At 45.9% G+C, this 17,977-nt stretch overlaps 2 protein-coding genes across 2 annotated transcripts; one reads left to right on the forward strand and one right to left on the reverse strand.

Annotated features, from left to right (window-relative positions):
• The first annotated feature begins 762 nt into the window (after positions 1-762).
• On the forward strand, positions 763-8,108 carry LOC101075365 (stromelysin-3-like). Its single transcript, XM_003965047.3, has 8 exons — positions 763-946; positions 3,803-4,023; positions 4,290-4,433; positions 4,615-4,748; positions 5,701-5,915; positions 6,004-6,208; positions 6,376-6,636; positions 6,833-8,108. The coding sequence occupies exons 1-8, from the start codon at positions 830-832 to the stop codon at positions 6,958-6,960; spliced, it is 1,425 nt and encodes a 474-aa protein (XP_003965096.2). The 5' UTR covers positions 763-829; the 3' UTR covers positions 6,961-8,108.
• A 2,418-nt stretch (positions 8,109-10,526) lies between these two features.
• fpgs (folylpolyglutamate synthase) lies at positions 10,527-16,724 on the reverse strand. The gene is made up of 15 exons (XM_011604407.2): positions 16,558-16,724; positions 15,482-15,610; positions 15,330-15,383; positions 15,126-15,190; positions 14,134-14,248; positions 13,718-13,795; positions 13,586-13,647; positions 13,385-13,487; positions 13,167-13,244; positions 12,920-13,067; positions 12,755-12,835; positions 12,521-12,671; positions 12,213-12,288; positions 11,672-11,738; positions 10,527-11,546 (listed from the first exon to the last, which is right to left on the reverse strand). The coding sequence occupies exons 1-15, from the start codon at positions 16,702-16,704 to the stop codon at positions 11,182-11,184; spliced, it is 1,719 nt and encodes a 572-aa protein (XP_011602709.2). The 5' UTR covers positions 16,705-16,724; the 3' UTR covers positions 10,527-11,181.
• Positions 16,725-17,977: the final 1,253 nt, after the last annotated feature.

Genomic DNA, 17,977 nt, shown 5'->3' on the forward strand with positions numbered 1-17,977 from the left:
GGCACTCAGGTCAAGGACCCCCACACCTCACGCGTCATGTGTACACCAAACAAGATGGTTTTTCCTCCTCGCCACAAGCGGAACCAGCCCTGCTCCAGGGAGGACAGCCACTATGGGTTCCTCAACTGCTCTGACCTCAGGTCTGAGGACAAACACATCAGCAGCAGAGGCGAAGCCCCTCGGAGCTGATCCCACGACTGTAACTGCTGCCAACATCCTTTTTCCAAAAGGTGGATTAGTTAGTGTGTGTGTAGAACACACACAGACACACACACACACACACACACACACACACATACTCTCTTCTTAAAGGAGCAGGTCCCCAGTTGGTGCTTATAAAACCAGTGGAAGTTACAAAACTTGAAATCCTGTGGTTCATTTTTTTAGCCTCTGTTTATGAGCTCATGTGTTCATACTACTAAAATCTTTACTTCAGACACATCATAGCCACAATAATCTGTCCAGGACCTCTGAACATGCTGAATCCACCTGAGCCCGACAGCCACTGAGCTCTGCTGGAAACTCCTTTATTTCACCTTCTTTCTCTTCTGTATCCGGATCTTTTCAAGTCTTAAACTTCCAGTTTTAAACTTACGCTACTCCTCTTTTGGCTACATGCTCAGTTTCCTCACCTGAAACTATTATACATTGTATGTTTCCTTCTTTGGGACAGAAAACAGCTTTCAGAGCCGGCAGGAGAGAAGCCCTGGTGTCAGAGGGGTTAAGTCACATGTCAGTGAGTTGATCATTTAAGCAGCACAAAGAACCGTGCGCGCTCATTTATTCACGCCGCTCATCCTCGCAGCAGCTCGGCAGCTCGGCTCTGTCGATGGATGACAGGATTATGCCAACGCTGCTCTTTATCTGCAGCATCCTGCACTTTTTCCACGGCTTTAATGCAGCTTCACTGCTGAGCGACAGAAGCTCTGCCAACAACTATTTACAGGTCAGTCATGTTGCTCCTGCCAGTACGGCTGTTGTGTCCTCGTTATTGCTGTTTTGGTTGTTAGGATGGTCCCATAAACATTCACCTGGCTGTGCATTAGGGAACACGTCACCTACCTACCTTATTATTCTTTATGCCCTTATTTAACATGGTCCTTAAAGGTGAATGTCCGTTCCATTATCTAAAGTGGGACCAACCAAGAATTCATTTATATGAATATTTATAGCTCTTATAATAATTATAACTATTCTGATCATTATGGCCCATAATGACCATGATTCTAATTATTATTATTATTATTATTATTATTATTATTATTATTATGGCATCAGTTTACCAATAAAAATGCAACATGTCAAAGTCAGATTAGGCCAGTTGGTCAGGAGCCACATGTGTGGTGGTGTTGTAGGTCCAGCAGCAGTTCTTCAGGTCCAGTTGCAGGTCTTCAGGTTCAGCAGCAGGTCTTCAGGTTCAGCAGCAGGTCTACAGGTCCAGCTGCAGGTCTTCAGGTCCAGCTGCAGGTCTACAGGTCCAGTTGCAGGTCTTCAGGTCCAGTAGCAGGTCTACAGGTCCAGCTGCAGGTCTTCAGGTCCAGTAGCAGGTCTACAGGTCCAGCTGCAGGTCTTCAGGTCCAGTAGCAGGTCTACAGGTCCAGCTGCAGGTCTACAGGTCCAGTAGCAGGTCTACAGGTCCAGCTGCAGGTCTTCAGGTCCAGTAGCAGGTCTACAGGTCCAGCTGCAGGTCTTCAGGTCCAGTAGCAGGTCTGCAGTGTCTGTCAACGCTGAGAATGTGGGACTGCAGGCAGAAACAAGTTGCTGCCGGAGCAGCTTCCTTGCTAATTCAGGGGAAAACAGCACTTATTTAAAGATTAACCAGACAGTTGGGAAGCTGCTGCCGGGATGTCTAGTCCCTCCAGTATAATACTGGGATCCAGAAAGACCAATATCCATTTACATGTTCCCTCTATTTCAGATACTGTTGATCAGTCCATGGTGGGAATTATTATTATTATTATTGTTGTTGTTGTTAACTGAGTGATGTTATTGATTTGTGGTGGGGAGGTAGTGAATTGTGGAGGATGATGCCCAAACCTTTGACCTAAGGGGAGGAGGGGACTGTAGAATGGAAATCTTTTATAACTGTTTCAATTTAAGGAAGTTTGAGAAGGAAACCAGATCTATTTCATTCAAGCAGGACCTGAGGAAGGAATTTGGTTTGCTCGACAGGTAGAGATGGGTATCATCGGCAAAACAGTGGAAGTTGTTAAATTTACAGAATCTTGCTGAAGGGGAGAGGGTAAGTGATGAAGAGCAGGGGCACCATGACAGAGCCTTGAGGTATACCTGTAGGGACTGGAGAGCGGTTGATTTCAGTGATGTTTGGTGGATCAACTGTATGTGGCCTGTGAGATATGAAGATGGATGTGGAAAGACAGTCTTTAACAGTTGAGGACACGGGAAGCCTGTTGTGGAGACACTGCAGGTGAACCAAAGCCTTGACTCAGGGGGGATTTCCAGACATCTGCTGCTGCTGGTGTTGGTGGAGTTTGATCCAGCTGGAGGATGTGTGATGCTCTCTTACTCAGCACTGCAGGTTCTTACTCGTCCGCTGACATTGTGCTTCACGTCTGTGTGAGATGAATGGTCCTCCGAGTGTTACAGAAGCAGAAGTTAAACAACAATGCTCCGCTTCAGCACATATTTGGGATCAGAGCTCAGGCGTGTTAATGTAGCTGAGATGCAGACGTGCAGGGGCAGGTTCTCTGGGATCTCCCCAGCAGGACACCTTCTCACATCTGCTGCTGTGGTTTTATGTGTGAAGCAGTTTAATGAACACCTGAAACCTGCACAAATGATCTGTTTACATGCTTATTAGAACAAATTATTAAAAAGCTGTTTAAGTATAAATATGGCCCCAAACAGTCAGGTCCCTGGTGTTTTCCATCCCCCCCCACGGCCCGAAGGCTGTTACACTTACACCCTTGTTTTTTGGTGTTGCACAGACTTGTTTGCCTGATTGAGGTTACATGCTTTGGAGCTTAAGCTGACCTCAATCTCAGCAAGAGACATTAATCCTGTTTATTATTCCACTATTAATGATAGGAGTCAGGATTCAAATGAAGGAAAACAGCACAAACACATCTCCTGACCCATATTGGGGGGCTTAAGTTCAGGGAATATCTGCAAACATGGTGAATCAATCAGAAGCAGAACTTTGTTATAGGTGTTTATACTGTATTCTTTAAGGACAACAGGAGTGTAAATATATCCCATAATTAAAAACATTTGTTTTTAGGTTAACTTTAATTTGTAAAGAGAAGACAAAAATAACAAGAGCTTTGAAGTGGACTAAAAAAAAAAGCTGCTGTAAACTTGTTTAACCGTGCAGGAAAACAGTCAGAATGCTGGGAAAGCGAAAAAGGCCTGAAGGGATCTGAGCGGGGTGTAAAAATCAAACAACAAAACATTGAAATATGGTCGTTTCCATGATTCTAGCTGATGATAGCAGACCACAGGTGGGAACAACTGCTGTTCTACAGAGTAAAGACTAACATCTGTCGCCCCCCACTTCCTTCCTTTCTTTGATTCATTGGTTCCTTTGTTGCTGGAACTAATGTTTTGTGATTTAAACCAATCTAAACTAAACTGATCTGAACTAAACTGATCTGAACTAAACCGATCTGAACCACACTGTATTAAAGTACGGTAAGCTAAACTAAGAGCCAGAATGAAGATCAACAGTGTTGAAAGATGTCAGACATCAGAGGCAGGGCTGGAATTAGACTGGCTGGAATCAGGGGGTTTGTAATGTGGCTTTTTTAATGTGCGGGGGATGGGGGGGTGTCTTCCTTTGCAGGGGTGGCCTCGGAGCAAGGCTGGCAGTCTGGAAAAAAGAGCAGGAACTGAACTGGAATCCCACACGATTAATCCATGGAAGCGACCTCGCTGTGGCGTCCCAGACTACCCGTCCGTAACAGAGTCCGAGCTAAAGCTGCAGAGGAACCGCCTGAGAAGAGAACGGAGAAAGAGGTTCACTGTGTTCGGGGGCCGCTGGGAGAAGACTGACCTCACCTACAAGTAAGAAAACAGATTCTTAACTCAGTGAAGGCTGCAGAGTCAGGTCCATCCTGTTCTAGATGGGCTTCATGGGAAATGGTGTTTTTTTAATAGATAAAAACTTGTGGTCAACAGTTCCTCTTTTGGTGTTTAAGTTTAGATGGATCATTCCTTTCTTTTGTCTCCAGAAACTTCATCTGTTGACCATCTAGAACAGAACCGGTCTAATATTTCCTTGTTTCCAGTTCCAGTTTCCTTTTTTTAGTCTTTTACTTGCTGTCCGACAGGATTGTCCACTTCCCCTGGCAGATGAGTGAGGCCAAAGTTCAGCATGTTCTCCAGGAGGCTTTTGGGGTGTGGAGCGCAGTGACTCCTCTGAGGTTTCATGAGGTCACCAGTGACAAAGCTGACATCATCATTGACTTCAACAGGTACAGACAGAACTGCTTCTGCTTGGCGTCATCTGAAGAGCCCCTTCAGAGACAGTTTATAGAGTTTAATTTATGTTTAATTGTATCTGTTCTAAAAAGGTGAATGAATCTGAAAATGCTGTTTACACACGAGTAAGTGTTTGTGTTAGCCCGTTAGCTCAGTTATGCTACGCTTGTACAGGTACTGGCATGGTGACAACTTACCCTTCGATGGTCCTGGAGGGATCCTTGCCCACGCTTTCTTCCCCAGGACCCACAGACAGGGAGAAGTCCACTTTGACTATGACGAGCACTGGACAGTCGGCAACGACGTGGGTGCGTACCCCCACCGTCGGTCTCCACAGTGAACCCTCCTCCTCCATCTCCTGTCATCTCACACAGCAGCTACCTTCATGTCTTCCTTAATAGCTCTTCTCAGATCTTCCTCTGGACCTCCTGTCCACCCTCAGCATCCTTCTACCAACACACTGACTGTCCCTCCTCTGGACATGTCCAAACGATCTAATGTGTGCTGTTCTTCTGATGGCCTCATGCCTGGTCCTCTCCATCCTGGTTCCTCCCAGAGAGAACCTCCTCACCTTTGTCTCTGCCTCCTCCAGCTCTGCCTCCTGTCTTCTTCTCAGTGTCTCAAAACACCATCTCTGGTCTGAGACCAGTTTCTACACCTTCATTAGCTTCATTCTCGCAGATACTCTTTCTTCACTGCTGACTCTTTTCTCCTCCTGTTCCAAACGTCACACTTCTTCACCTCTTTTCCACAGCCTCCATTGTTGTGGACAGTAAGTCCTCCGCCTCTCTAGATCTGAGCTGATGCAGTCCTTCCTCCACCTTGACCTCCACTCTCACACCTCCAGGACACGTCACCACTGTCCTACAGGACAGAATCCCAGCAGCTCTCTGACCTTCTCTGTACGTCTCCATCAACAACATCTAACTGTCGTCTTGAAGCCATCCTGCTGCTCACAAATATTCACTTCTGTCCTCAGTCAGGCTTCCTCTACTCTTTTCTATACCTTCACCGTATGACTCGGCAAGTTTTTTGCTCTGTGTGAAAGATGATCTGCATCATGTTTTGATGATGAGTGTAAATAATCCAATGGATCCTTGTAGACAAGGTTGATGTCTTCGCATCAATACACTGGGCTCCTCATGTTTTGGTTGGTTTATAGTGTCAGTAGAAGCTCCAGTGATAACCACCAGTAAGAACTGTGATGGCCACCAACACGACTGCAACACCCTGTTGACCTGTAACCTCTGGTTTGTGAAGGTATGGATCTTCTACAGGTGGCAGCTCATGAGTTTGGCCATGTGCTGGGCTTGCAGCATTCCCTGGAGCCTGGTGCTGTAATGTCTCCTTTCTACAGTGATTCCTATCCTCCACAACTTAGTGAGGATGATAAGAGGGGTATCCAGTATCTGTACGGGCTCCCTCTGAACGTAGAACCACAGATGACTGAGACAAACGAGATAGACATCGGAATAGTAAGGCATTTACTGGCTAGGTGTTCTTCTATCATATGGTGTTATTCCATAGTTGAGATGTCCTCCTCTGTCTGTGCTTATGTTCTAGCCAGATGCCTGCAGAACAAACTTTGATGCTGTGTCCATGATCAGGGGGGAACTTTTCTTCTTTAAGTCTCAATACGTGTGGCGTCTCCGTGAACGTCAGCTGCAGATAGGCTACCCTGCCTTGGCGTCGCGTCACTGGAAGAGCTTTCCCGATCACGTGGATGCTGCGTATGAAGACAAGTCTGGAAACATCTGGTTCTTTCAAGGTTGGCAAAAAAAAATTCAATCTGGTCTGTGGAGAACACAGAAATGTGGTATCCGAGTGAGCATCTTTGGGTACAAATAAATTAAAAAAGCCATTTGTTTGGAACCCAAGTTGTTTGGTAGAATAAGCTCTGAATGTGCTTCTCATTGATGTTTTTGGTGGGGACAGGTGACCAATACTGGGTATTTGATGCTGAGAGAAAGATTACAGGCCCGGATTCAGTGTGGAACCTAGGACTTCCTGTAACTGGCATCCAGGCAGCTCTGAAGTGGCACCAGAATGGCATTGAGAAAGTCTACCTAATGAAGTCCTCCTCTTATTGGTCCCTCAACCCCCAGGAGAATCGGGTGGATAATACATATCCTCAAAGCATGTGGGAATGGGAAGGAGTGCCCAGTCACATAGATGCAGCCTTCCGGGACAGACATGGTGAGACCACACCCTGATGTCAGGCTGCATTGGTAACACACTGTTGTGGTCTTCCTGGTGAACACACCAAGGTCCCAGACTATTGATGATGACCAGATCTTCCAAGATCTGTGCTGATTTGACAACACTTGCTTCTTCCCAACCCTAACCATCAGAAAGAAAGTGGCTAACATGTTGATCTTCTCCTTTGCTCTAGGCTATGCTAACTTCCTGAGTGGGCATCACTACTGGAGGTTTGACCCAGAAAACAAGAAGGTGTTGGAAGGTTACCCCCGCAGCATTGGCACAGATTTCTTTGGCTGTGCTTCCTTTCCGTCTAACTAACGACATACCTGATGAGCAGTGGGTCCAAATGGAGCTCAGTCAAAGACCAGCCGTTCACTGTGACTGCCCGCGCAACTTGCCGCTGCCAAAACACCACAGACACTCTCACACTGTGGAATGTTATCTGCATATCAACATGGATTATACGACTATTATTTCAAATTTTCAGAAATGTATGTTCCATTATGCCAGAAGTGTTGGTTTATCATGTCAGAGGTATTTTCGGAAAAGTTATTCAGTTAGTTCCAGCTTGTCCTGCCTCGAGACACCTCTGAGCGCTTCTACACACAGCCAGACTGGTGATCTGTAGACGTGCACGTGATCAAAAAGATGATGAGCGAAACACGCTCGAGGTTCCAATAAAATAGATTTGCATGCTGAATACAGTTTTCTTTTTTTATGCGTAAACAAAGTGAAACTTTTCATAATTATGTCTTTGTGTTTCTGTAATCACATCCGGTATAAACAGGAAATAAACAGTGAAAGTAGCTGATCTCTACATGTAGTCATGTTAGTTCCGTTTTCATTTAAAAGCAGTCAACAACGATCTCATAAATCTGAAAGATTAGATAGATTTTATCTTGAGTTTAAAGTCTCAACTTTGATTTCTTTCATTTCAAAATTCTGAACTGAAGGGTGAACAGAGTGTATATATATCACTTTTCATGGTGGTCCTTGCCCACTCAAAGCTGTGCTCCTGTTTGTTCACTCCTATTTGTTCACTCCTGTGTGTGTTCAATCATTCCCACTGATGGCAGTGATGAACTCCTCAGAGGACCATGGGAGTTTCTTTATTTCTGAACTTTAAATCATGATCCATGCGGCTCTGCTAGGGGTCATTAACCGAAGTGGTAGAAACCTTTGTAAGCCACTGGCAGGCACCAGTGTCCAGCAGCTAGCTCGTTATCTATGCTCACAACTTGCATCTAGACATGATTCTTGTTTGGCTGTGTTCTCACTCAGGTGAGCCAGTACCTCAGTTATTAGTTCTTGCTCTCTTTTTTTTTTAACAGCCATCTGATAATGTTGATGAGCCTTCGTCCATTGTGTGATTGTTACTGTGATGTGATCTGGAGTTGATGCTGTATCATTCCCAAAACACCGATTTGATTCTGAGATTAATGAAATAAAACATTACCGTTGTCTGATTTGGTGTTTGTTTTTGATGTCGTATTGGGTTGGACCCTTGAAGGGAAACTGTGGCCTTTCAGTCTGGACAGGAAATACTGACATTTGTCAAGAACACCCCTCAAAGCTTCGGGTTTATGTGCTAGGACCAAATGGGCCATTCAGCTTCTGGTGACACTTGACTTACTGAGTGGTCCTAGAGCAGGAGGTCCATGACTTTATTTGAGGAGGGACACCATGCTGGTCTTCAGATTCTTTGTGTGCTTTGTTCTCCAACACTTTAGAGATTCAACCCATGGCTTTCTGTGCACAGTGGAAACTTTCAGATACCTTCTCTAGAATGTAGCTACATCCGTCCTCATAGATTAAGGCTTATCTTGATTGCTTTTGTTTGTAGTAGGGCCAAAATAACCACAGATGGCACCTGATAGCTGAACAGGAGGCTACAACTCTACCTGCTGTATCTGCTCCCTTCCTCCTGCATGGATCTGATTCAAAATTTTAAACACAGAGAACCCTTCTGCCCTCAGGCCACCAAAGTCGTGAGACATTATTGCCCCAGCCCAGTGTTTACATGCAGGGCGTATGGCCGATGGGGCTGAGGAGGGAAACCAAGGGCTTAATCCACTGGGGGCTCTGGCCCACAGCTTATCTGCTCCTGGTCACGCATGTTAGATAGTTACCGCCGTAACATCTCCAGACCATTCCACTCAATGTAGCTGCTGCTAAATGAAGCTGTTTTAGTTAAATGGGAGAGATACCCTCTCCTCTGGAAGAACATCCTAGTCCACTGGGGTCAGAGCTCTGCCTGCTCCTCAGATGTCCCCGTCTAAAGTAAGATTATCTCACCCTTTGAAGAACGTCCCAGCACCAGCCAGCATGAGAGATCAGTATCCTCAAAGGCAAAGACCTTTTCATTGTCCCAATCCTCCTACTCACCCCCCGTGTCCACTTTTACCTCTGGAATGGAGGATAAACCAGCATGCTGGTAACTCACTTGTCATCACCATCTTCCACAAGGCTGGAAATACCACACACTCACTGTCTCTGTTTGTTCCCTAGACTTGTTGCACATCTCTGGGGGTGGGGAGCAGCAGCTTCATAATCGCTGGTTTCCAGTTACGTGCGTGTTGGTGTTCTCGGTCATCTGGGTGATAATGGCTTCAGAAGAGCTCCAGACTGGGCACAACAGGAAGGCTGGTAAAGAAATGGCCCTCCACAAAAGGTTCAGCCAGCTTGGAAAGAAGCATACAGAAAAGTCCTCCAGTATTCATCCCACCTCTGATGAATCAGCTGTTCCATCCACGTGGTACCGAGTTAATTTCTATGCCGACAAAGGCGAATCTACGAGGGCCGAAACATTGGTTGGTACATCAAATGTGCAACAGTTGCTGCATCTCACTCGACAGTTCCTTTAAGGCCAGTTCCGATCAAGTATTAAAGGAAGTTTTAGCTTTAATCAGCCCTGTAATATGAACTGGATGGATTTAAATTTAGTCAGGGCTCTATACTGCAGGCGACAAAAGGTCATAAGCTGTAGACCCCGGTCCGTGGACAATTACAGAACCATAGACAACCTTCAAGGTATTCAGAAGTACTTAAAAAGCTGCGGCTAATCGGTTTTATGATCAGATAAATAGGAAATGTTGGTTTGGGTTGATGACAATGAAGATAGACTGAACTGAAAGGACAGCGCACCTTGCAGGTTTGACCGGCAGGGGGAGACAGAGACAACATTCATCAACCACGTCATCAGTGAGCGAAAGAAGAGGCCCAGAAACGAGCACGAAAGCTAAACAAAGGTTTATTCCAACATTCAAAGGTGTAATGTGCCGCTGCTGCTGTAGCACATTACACATGCAGACAGTAGTTCAGGACAAGAGTCTGTCTCTGTGAAGCCTGGGCAGCAGTTCTAACCCATCAGGCTAGCACAGGGTCTCCGTGCTCAACTGGGACTCTCCCATTAATTTACTGGAACAACTCACTGTTTAAAGAACAGGACTCTTGGTTTATGGCTACATTTCAAAACCATGCTACCAATGAAAAGGAAAAAATGGATCAATAAAAGCGCAGATGATGGTCTGTTTGCATACAGCTCCACCGTTGACTCTAGGCTGACAGGACCGCTCACTGGGGTCAGAGGTCAGTATGCAGCTATGGCATAAATAGGTTTGCATGTATGTATTTATCTTTATAGAGCATCTGTTTCGATTCTAGTCAGAGCCTGACCCCCAACAAGCAACAGCAAGAGGAAAAGCTCCCTTTAAGGAAGAAACCTTGAGCAGAACCAGGCCGATATGGTGAGGGGGCTCCTGCTGAAGGACGGAGGGTGTAAAGGAGGAAGCTCATAGCCACAAACACTGAATACGGACACCTACTGAGGCAGTGGCGTTCAATCCCTGGAGAGAGACCGTGTTTTGATTCCAGACAAAAAACTATTTGAAGGTTAAGAGTTCCTTTTTATGATTCAAGTTAAGGTTTAATTAAGATGTTGAGTGTGTGTGACAGACACAGAGAGAGAGAGAGAGAGAGAGAGAGAGAGAGAAGGCCACAATTAGAAGGTTAAAAACACATAACCATGGTTCCAGGGGTCACTAGGTGACTCAACAATGTGCACTTTTAAATGTACTGTTGCAGATTTACAGACAGGTGATACAAATAGCATCCAGGACATTTTAAACATCACCACAGCTTTTTAGAATTAAATAGGTGATTTAAATGGGATTAATATGTTAATTGAATTACTACACACTGGATAAATCCTGTGTGAAATTAATTTCATTTCGAAGCTTCGAAGCTCAATAAGATCACTTGTTGTCAGGCCCTTTGTTGAGAGGTACTGCGTGCAGTTCATGTAAACATGTGCAGTCTGTAAGACTAGAGGACCCGGGCCTGATCTGCGGTCAGCAGCCGTCCCAGTCCAGACACGTGCTCAAAAAAGAGCAATAATGCAACAACAGCATCATAACAAGCTCATTTTCAGCTAATGCTTTTCTGATAGAGGCCTAAAATTATCACCGAAAAAGCTCCAGGCAGACAGAGGAGAGACACTAATCAACCAAGGAAGTCGCCAAACCATTAAACCTGATCCAGTTACTTAGAGGAAGTCTGATCAAAGTGTTTGAGGACTCCTCCAACCAGGTGGAGGCTCCCTGTGATAAGGACGTGGATTTCTGCTGCATTCCGGAGCAGAGCAGCTTTGGCCACGATGCTGGATTTAACCGGTAAGATGACTTCCGTGGACTGGGCCAGTACCGAGTTCCTGCCCTGAGCGATCCACTGGAGGGCGCTGAGGATGCAGGGGAACACCACAGTGTCGGCCTTCTTCTCCGGCCCCAGAGACGGGCTGTCCTCGATCAGCAGCCCTGGACCTTTGCTGGAGTGGAGCTGCCAGCTCCTCTGGTTGTCCAGACAGCGCGTCAACATGTTCTCCACCGACACATTGAAGTTCTGCTGGTCTGAAAGGTGTGGAGAAAAGAATAAAGCAGTTGCTACGGCGCCTGTTTCCACAGCGTCAGTCATCTCAAACTTCATGAAAAGAACGGAGGAATGGCTGGACAGGACGGAGGGACTCTGATCTTACCTGCGTTGCAGGAGGCCGCAGCTTCAGTGATGTTTGGACAGAACACAGCAAAGTCAAAATGACATGGCTGCAAACACAGAAGACAGTTGACCTCATTGGAACATCTCACAGAGAGCCAGTCATAACAGTCCTTCTATAAATGGGATCAACTACTGTCGATTAATTACAAATACCAAAGTTAGACAGCGGAACATAAATAAGTCACTGAATCCTGATGTCCCAGGCTGGACCAGTGATCTGAGGACTTTAAAGGAATTAATAAAGTTAGACCTGCACTCTGTAACACCACCAACAATGCTGAGATCGATGGTTCTAGTCCTTCAGCATGTTTCTGATGAAGTGACCAAGTCCACTAAAATAGATCCTGACAGGGAGGACATCACTGATGCATCCAAAAATAATCCTCCACTATTAGCTATTATTTACCGTTAGCTGTGGTCAGGTCACATTTGGATCAGAGGTGCACAAGCTTCTGGGAAGCTTCTCAAGAAGCTAAAGTTGCTCACTGATGGAAGCCCAGTATTGATGTAGAGATACTGACCACCAGCAGCTTCAGCATGGCTGCAGAATCTCTCTCTCCGGTGGCGTTGAACAGCAGAACTCTGGCCACGGGTCCACTGAAACACATCAGTACCGTAGAGCTGATCTTTTAGATGACGCCAAACTACAGGCAACAGTTTAGGCACGCTGTCCGTGCGCGGCTACCAATCACATACGCATCATCAGGCTGGACGATCAGTCGTCTAAAGAGCTCCAGGCTAGATGTTATCGTCGAACCTTCTCATCCTAACATCTAACCTGGTCTACAAATGTAAAGGGGCCATTCCTTAAAGGTGTGGAGATGTTCACCTGGCGTTCCTTTCATGCTGGGCTGCAGCCTCCACGAACCAGTCGACACAGGCCTGCATACTACGCATGGTATGAGCTCCATCCAGGAAATAAGTGAGGGCGCCGTGCTTCAGGGTCTGATTCCTCCCAGGCCACTCTGTGTCTGACAGGGCTGAGAGCAGATCGACACGTCACACTTCACTTTAGAAACAAGGCTGCAGTGTATCGACAGCACACTGCTTCTCCAGCACTGACCTTTGACCGTGATGGGGCTGGGACAGACCTGAGGTGCCTGGGACAGACCTGAGAGCTCAGCAGGGGAGGGACTGCTCTGATCTGTTAGGGTCAGCGACACGGACAGACACAGCTACATAAATAAAGGTGCTGTTTGAATGAGGAGCAGCGGCTGGAAGACTCCACCTGGACGACATCGTCTCTGCAGCCAGGTGTGGCTCAGCTGGATGGCCAGGGAGGCGTTGGAGTGCTGGTGCTGCCCTGCCAGGCCCAGACGCAGAGGTCCACAGTGTTTTTGGTAGTCGTCCAGCTCTGGACACACCCGCAGAGGACACTGGGACAGTTAAGACAGGAGTAAACTCAAACGCAACAAGCAGTTCAAGATAAAACCTGATCAAATTAAAACGGGTAGAAATAAGGAGCAGACACTCACTCCAGTTTCCCTGGCCCTGTCTCTGAGGACCACCATGGCATCCTCTGGTTGTTTGACAGTAAAGGCAGGAACTCCTGGCTGAACACAGAAGCACATGATTCAAATGATTGTATGAATGAGAACCTGACCTAAGAACAGCTTTCACACCTTTCTGACCAGACTCATTCATTCTAACCCCGCATGCTTCGTTCAGACACTTAACACAATGTTAAACCCACCTTGAAGATCCCTCCCTTTTGCCAGGCAATCTTTTCAATGGTGTCTCCAAGAATCTGAGTGTGGTCAATCCCCAGAGAGGAGATACCACAAACCCATGGCCTCCTGCAGAGCATCAGCAGAGACAGACAGAATTTATTTGAACACTACTGTAGTTGTCATCTATAATACTACATCCTATAATATCTGATAAATATTCCTACCGTATAATATTGGTGCAGTCATACGCTCCACCAATACCAACTTCAATTACAGCTAAATCCACCTATAAAACAAATATGATGTTTTTCTGTGTTGAATTTGACGTGTCTGAATGCTCATCCGGGCGACCACACCTCCTCCTGAAGGAACACGTGAAAGGCCAAGATGGTGAGGAAACGGAAGTACGCTGGCATCGTCCCCCCGTGGGCGTCCTGTCGAGGACAACAAACATTATGACAATCAGGAAGCTCACAAGAAGACACAGAAAACAGCCCCAGAATGACCTCCGGATAAATAAATAATAGTCATGAGAAAATGGGGGTTATGGTCAGGTCAGTGTGTTTATGACACTGGAGGAAAAAGACAACTTGAGTTACAGAATGTTCCATAATCTGATGCTGCACCGTTCACTGTACAAGTTTAACCTGTTTTAGGTAGACAATATGATAAGTGAGGGCGATGGTGCACGGCTGAGGGAATCCCAGCAGGAACCAAAGCAAAGTTCCCGCAGTGGCGGTGAAGGTCACCACAGCTGTTCCGACTCACCCACCTTTGATTTCTCGAGCCGTCCATAAACCTGCCAGAAGTATTTGGTGAAAAGCTCTTTTCCGATGGGCTGTCCGTTGATCCGAATTCTCTCCCTGACCTGGACCAGATGGGGGGAACTAGGAGACAAAGTCCAGGTGCTTTTCAATGTGCGGGTACGCAGAAATGAGGGGAGCAAAGTGCATTGATCAATATCCCTGATATTCATGTACTGGTGCATCAAACCATCAGTGACGCGTCTCAAAAATGACGTGATCGACACAACTTCTGAATTTTAAAGTAATAGTAAAGATTCCCTCGATCACCTCAGTTTTCCTTTCATGTGTTTCTTTTTGTTGGCTGCACCTCCAAAGGCTCAAACTTATGTTCTTTAAATAATTCTGCATTGTCTTGAATGTTAACAGACACCTGGAGCAAACAACGGAATACTGGTGAGTCCAGAGTCCGACGGTGCAGAAGCCAAACCGGTGCTGTGATCACATCCACCTCTTTGGTGGGTGGAATCATGTGGCTGGAGTGTGTCAGCAGTTCCTAGATGAGGAAGGTTCTGATGGCGTTAACTGACAACCGAGAACCTGTGGGACAGCAACTATTGCTGCATTCAGCACCATCACATCCCACCACAGACAGCCCAGGATGTGCCATCACACAGAGGTGACGGACAGGACAGGACAGGACAGACAGACAGACAGACGCACGCTGGACAGCCTGTGGACTCATCTGTCCTCGGAGACTTTGGCAGTTCCAACTTGGTTCATGGTTTGGGTTTCCCATGACCTCTTTTGCTATATTTAAACAGGATGACATCAATATTTTATTAATGCAGTACTGACTCTAAGTGTTTGTGTGTGCGTGTTTATTTTTGGACTACACCTCAACAATAAGGTTAATACTTTAAAGTGGGTCAGTGATCAGTGAAGTTTGCAATCATAAGGAAGTGATGAGTCCCTGCAGCCCAAACAGGGTCCCTCAGTCATAAAACCAACTGCATCTCACCTGTAGAAGCCTGTACGGAAGCCGTGACTTCTCAAAATCTGCTCAGTGAACGCGCACGTTGAGCCCTGACAGATAAAAGCAATCAGCAGGAGAAGTAGTAAACATGGCTGCACAACCTTTTCAGGAGTTTGCAGTTCAAATGCATCAGAGCCAGACGAGCTGTCAAATGGCCTTTAAGAGCGTAGCAGGTTCAGCACTGATCACCTTGCCCTTGGTTCCTGTTACATGAATGATATTGAGATGATCCAGCGCCTCCACCTGTGATATAAAACAGATAAGGAGAAAGGAAATAACATCAACTTTATAAAGGCCGGTAATCCTAAACGCAACCTCTGTACTATTGAGCTGTTACTCACTGTCAGACCGGTTCTTTCCAGAAATGCTTTCATGGCCTGGAGCTGCAGCTGAGGGTGGCTCCGGCCCCGCCGTACCTGCTCCAAACAGCTGGCATTGGTCTGAAGCGTGTTCAGAGTACAGATGGCATCCTGTGGCACAAGCAAAGACTGACATCTTCACATCACCTTTCAGGTCAGTGGCCTCAGTGCTCCTTCAGTGTTTCCCAAAAGAGCATCCTTATGAAGTCTGTTCAGGTAACCATGGCAGCCAGAATGATGATAAACTGACAGACATATGCAGACTACAAGTACCAGCATGTCAGTCAGATATTTAATCCAACATAAATGACAAAACAGACAGGCAGCAACAAAGATGAGCAAAGCTCATTTTGGTGCCACCGCCCTAACTCATGAATCAAGAATATAATTGATCATTTTAATGTGCAGTAAAAACTAAAATTCAACATTTATAGAAAAATGCTGATATTTGTGAGGAAAGTTCTGATGGTTCATTGTTGCAAACACCAGAAGAGACCGGATGATTAAATGGATCCATAATATTCGACCATTTACGAACTCAAGTAGTGGCCAAAGTGTTTGTCCTGGAAGTGCTGGGATAGGATCCAACCAGGATCCATAAGTCGGGTAGAACGCTCCGTCATTTCTGGCGTTCTGCGGCTCATTTCCTGACAACAGTGGTGTTATCGGAACCTGAGCTGATCTCTCCTCAAACACCAGCAGAGCAAAGGTTCGACAGCACTGTGACGTCAGTCCTGCCAAAACCTTCAAAATGGCACGAGGTTTGACGCACGTGTCCGCGCGCGCTACCGTTCAATCGTCAATAACTGATAACGGGGCTGATAGAGCTCCGTCTCCAGATGGACGAGCACCAACTTTCCGGGAAGTTGCTCCTGGCCGTCTGTGTCCGCCTCGGTTCTTGGGCCACCAGGCCGGCCAGATGAATGCGCGGACCTTCTGTCAGCCATATTTTATTCCACATCAAAACAGAACCGCTGAGCCAAAAACTTCAGATCGAGCACGAGAGCTAGCTAACGCGTTAGCAGAGCGGGATAAAAGCAGGCTTTCAGACAGCCTACCTGGTACTCCATGCCGGGTATATGAGGGGCCGTCTTGGTACTGGAGTTCCGCACTGTCAACCCGGTCGAACCGCACAAAGCGGAGCTGTTTCGGAACTGCGCGGCTACCGCGGGGCGCCGCAGCCACGCGCGCAACATGCAAACCATGATGTCCTGATGTCACGAGGCGGCACCACCGCGCGGTGACGTCACGACACGCCCCCTCCCTCTTAACTCCGGGTTTTACGTTAACGCGCTTTATTTGTGTTTTACTGAATGAATGACCGAAAACACTTTATCTTGTTTTTTCTTTTAACGTATTACCGTTTAAAAGTAGTATTGTATAGTGAGACTTGAAAATCTCTCGTTATATTTATATAAGAAAAATTGTAATATTGCAATACTTTTTAAGATGGGGTTTACAAAACATTTCATAAGCTTTATGTGCTCAAATTTGTAATTAAATTATTTTACGACACATCCTGCAATTTTTTTCAGAGAATTTTATATGAAAATTACAGGAGATCTGTGATTATTGTATTATTGAATTGTAAAACATTTTAAAGTCGTTAAAAGGAGAGAACATGAGAACAACCAGTCAGACTTAATTGACCATGACAGTAAGCTCTCTAAGAGCATACTGGAGTTGAATTCATTTCAGTCTTGGGTCATGCTGTAACCATGCCTCAGCTTTGGTCAAAGTGGAACTTTGTTTTAGTATTGAAATAATGGAGGAGCCAGAAGTCACCCTGGGAAAGTTTGTTGCAAAAGATTTGAAAAGGGAAAACCAGTTCCACTGAGAAATAGCTTTCCTTAACCAGAGCGTTGACAGATTAGATAAGTTGCTGTTGGACAAAAATAATTTTATGTATTTACACGCCCCCTCCTTTTTTATGTTTTAACATATATTATGGCACATATTGGATTGTACTGATATAATTGTGTCTCCTCAGTGCTGACAGATGATGATATCCTGGAGTTGCAGAGTATTGGCCCGGATGAACAGTGATATGGAGGAACAGATCGCTTTGTTTGATTAAGCACTCAGGGATCTGTCACCATATGAACTGCAAATGAAATGTGGGGACATTTTCACATTTGGAAATACTTTCCCCCAGATTGCTGGGCAGATGTTACCTGGGGACTAACTGTCTCCAAATGAGTTTCACTGACCATTAGCCACCCTAAGCACTCAATAAGCTAATAGAGTGGCTGTGATTTGGAGCCAATAGAACCTAGCAAAGGTAAAATGAGAGGCCCAACTTGCTGCAGCACAAATCTCCTGGATGGATTTCCCTTTGAAAAGGGCCCACAACTGGAAAAGGCCTGTGGAAGAAAGTGAATGCAGTCCACCTTCCCCAAGCGGTTCTATGCTCAGGACATAAAAAGCAAGTTATTCTTCCTGAAATTCATGGTGTTTGTCAATTTTCATTTGAGGAGA

This window comes from Takifugu rubripes, chromosome 6 (assembly GCF_901000725.2).
Source record: "Takifugu rubripes chromosome 6, fTakRub1.2, whole genome shotgun sequence".
Lineage (NCBI taxonomy): Eukaryota > Metazoa > Chordata > Actinopteri > Tetraodontiformes > Tetraodontidae > Takifugu > Takifugu rubripes.

Excerpts from the sequence above, each read along its gene's own strand:
- fpgs (XM_011604407.2), bottom strand. The coding sequence starts at position 16,704 with ATGGTTTGCATGTTGCGCGCGTGGCTGCGGCGCCCCGCGGTAGCCGCG. Across the intron at positions 13,488-13,585 it reads GACTGCACCAATATTATACG|GAGGCCATGGGTTTGTGGTA; the intron begins GTAGGAATATTT and ends GATGCTCTGCAG. Across the intron at positions 12,672-12,754 it reads CAGCCCCATCACGGTCAAAG|CCCTGTCAGACACAGAGTGG; the intron begins GTCAGTGCTGGA and ends ATCTGCTCTCAG.
- LOC101075365 (XM_003965047.3), top strand. The coding sequence starts at position 830 with ATGGATGACAGGATTATGCCAACGCTGCTCTTTATCTGCAGCATCCTG. Across the intron at positions 4,749-5,700 it reads GACAGTCGGCAACGACGTGG|GTATGGATCTTCTACAGGTG; the intron begins GTGCGTACCCCC and ends TGGTTTGTGAAG. Across the intron at positions 6,209-6,375 it reads AAACATCTGGTTCTTTCAAG|GTGACCAATACTGGGTATTT; the intron begins GTTGGCAAAAAA and ends TGGTGGGGACAG.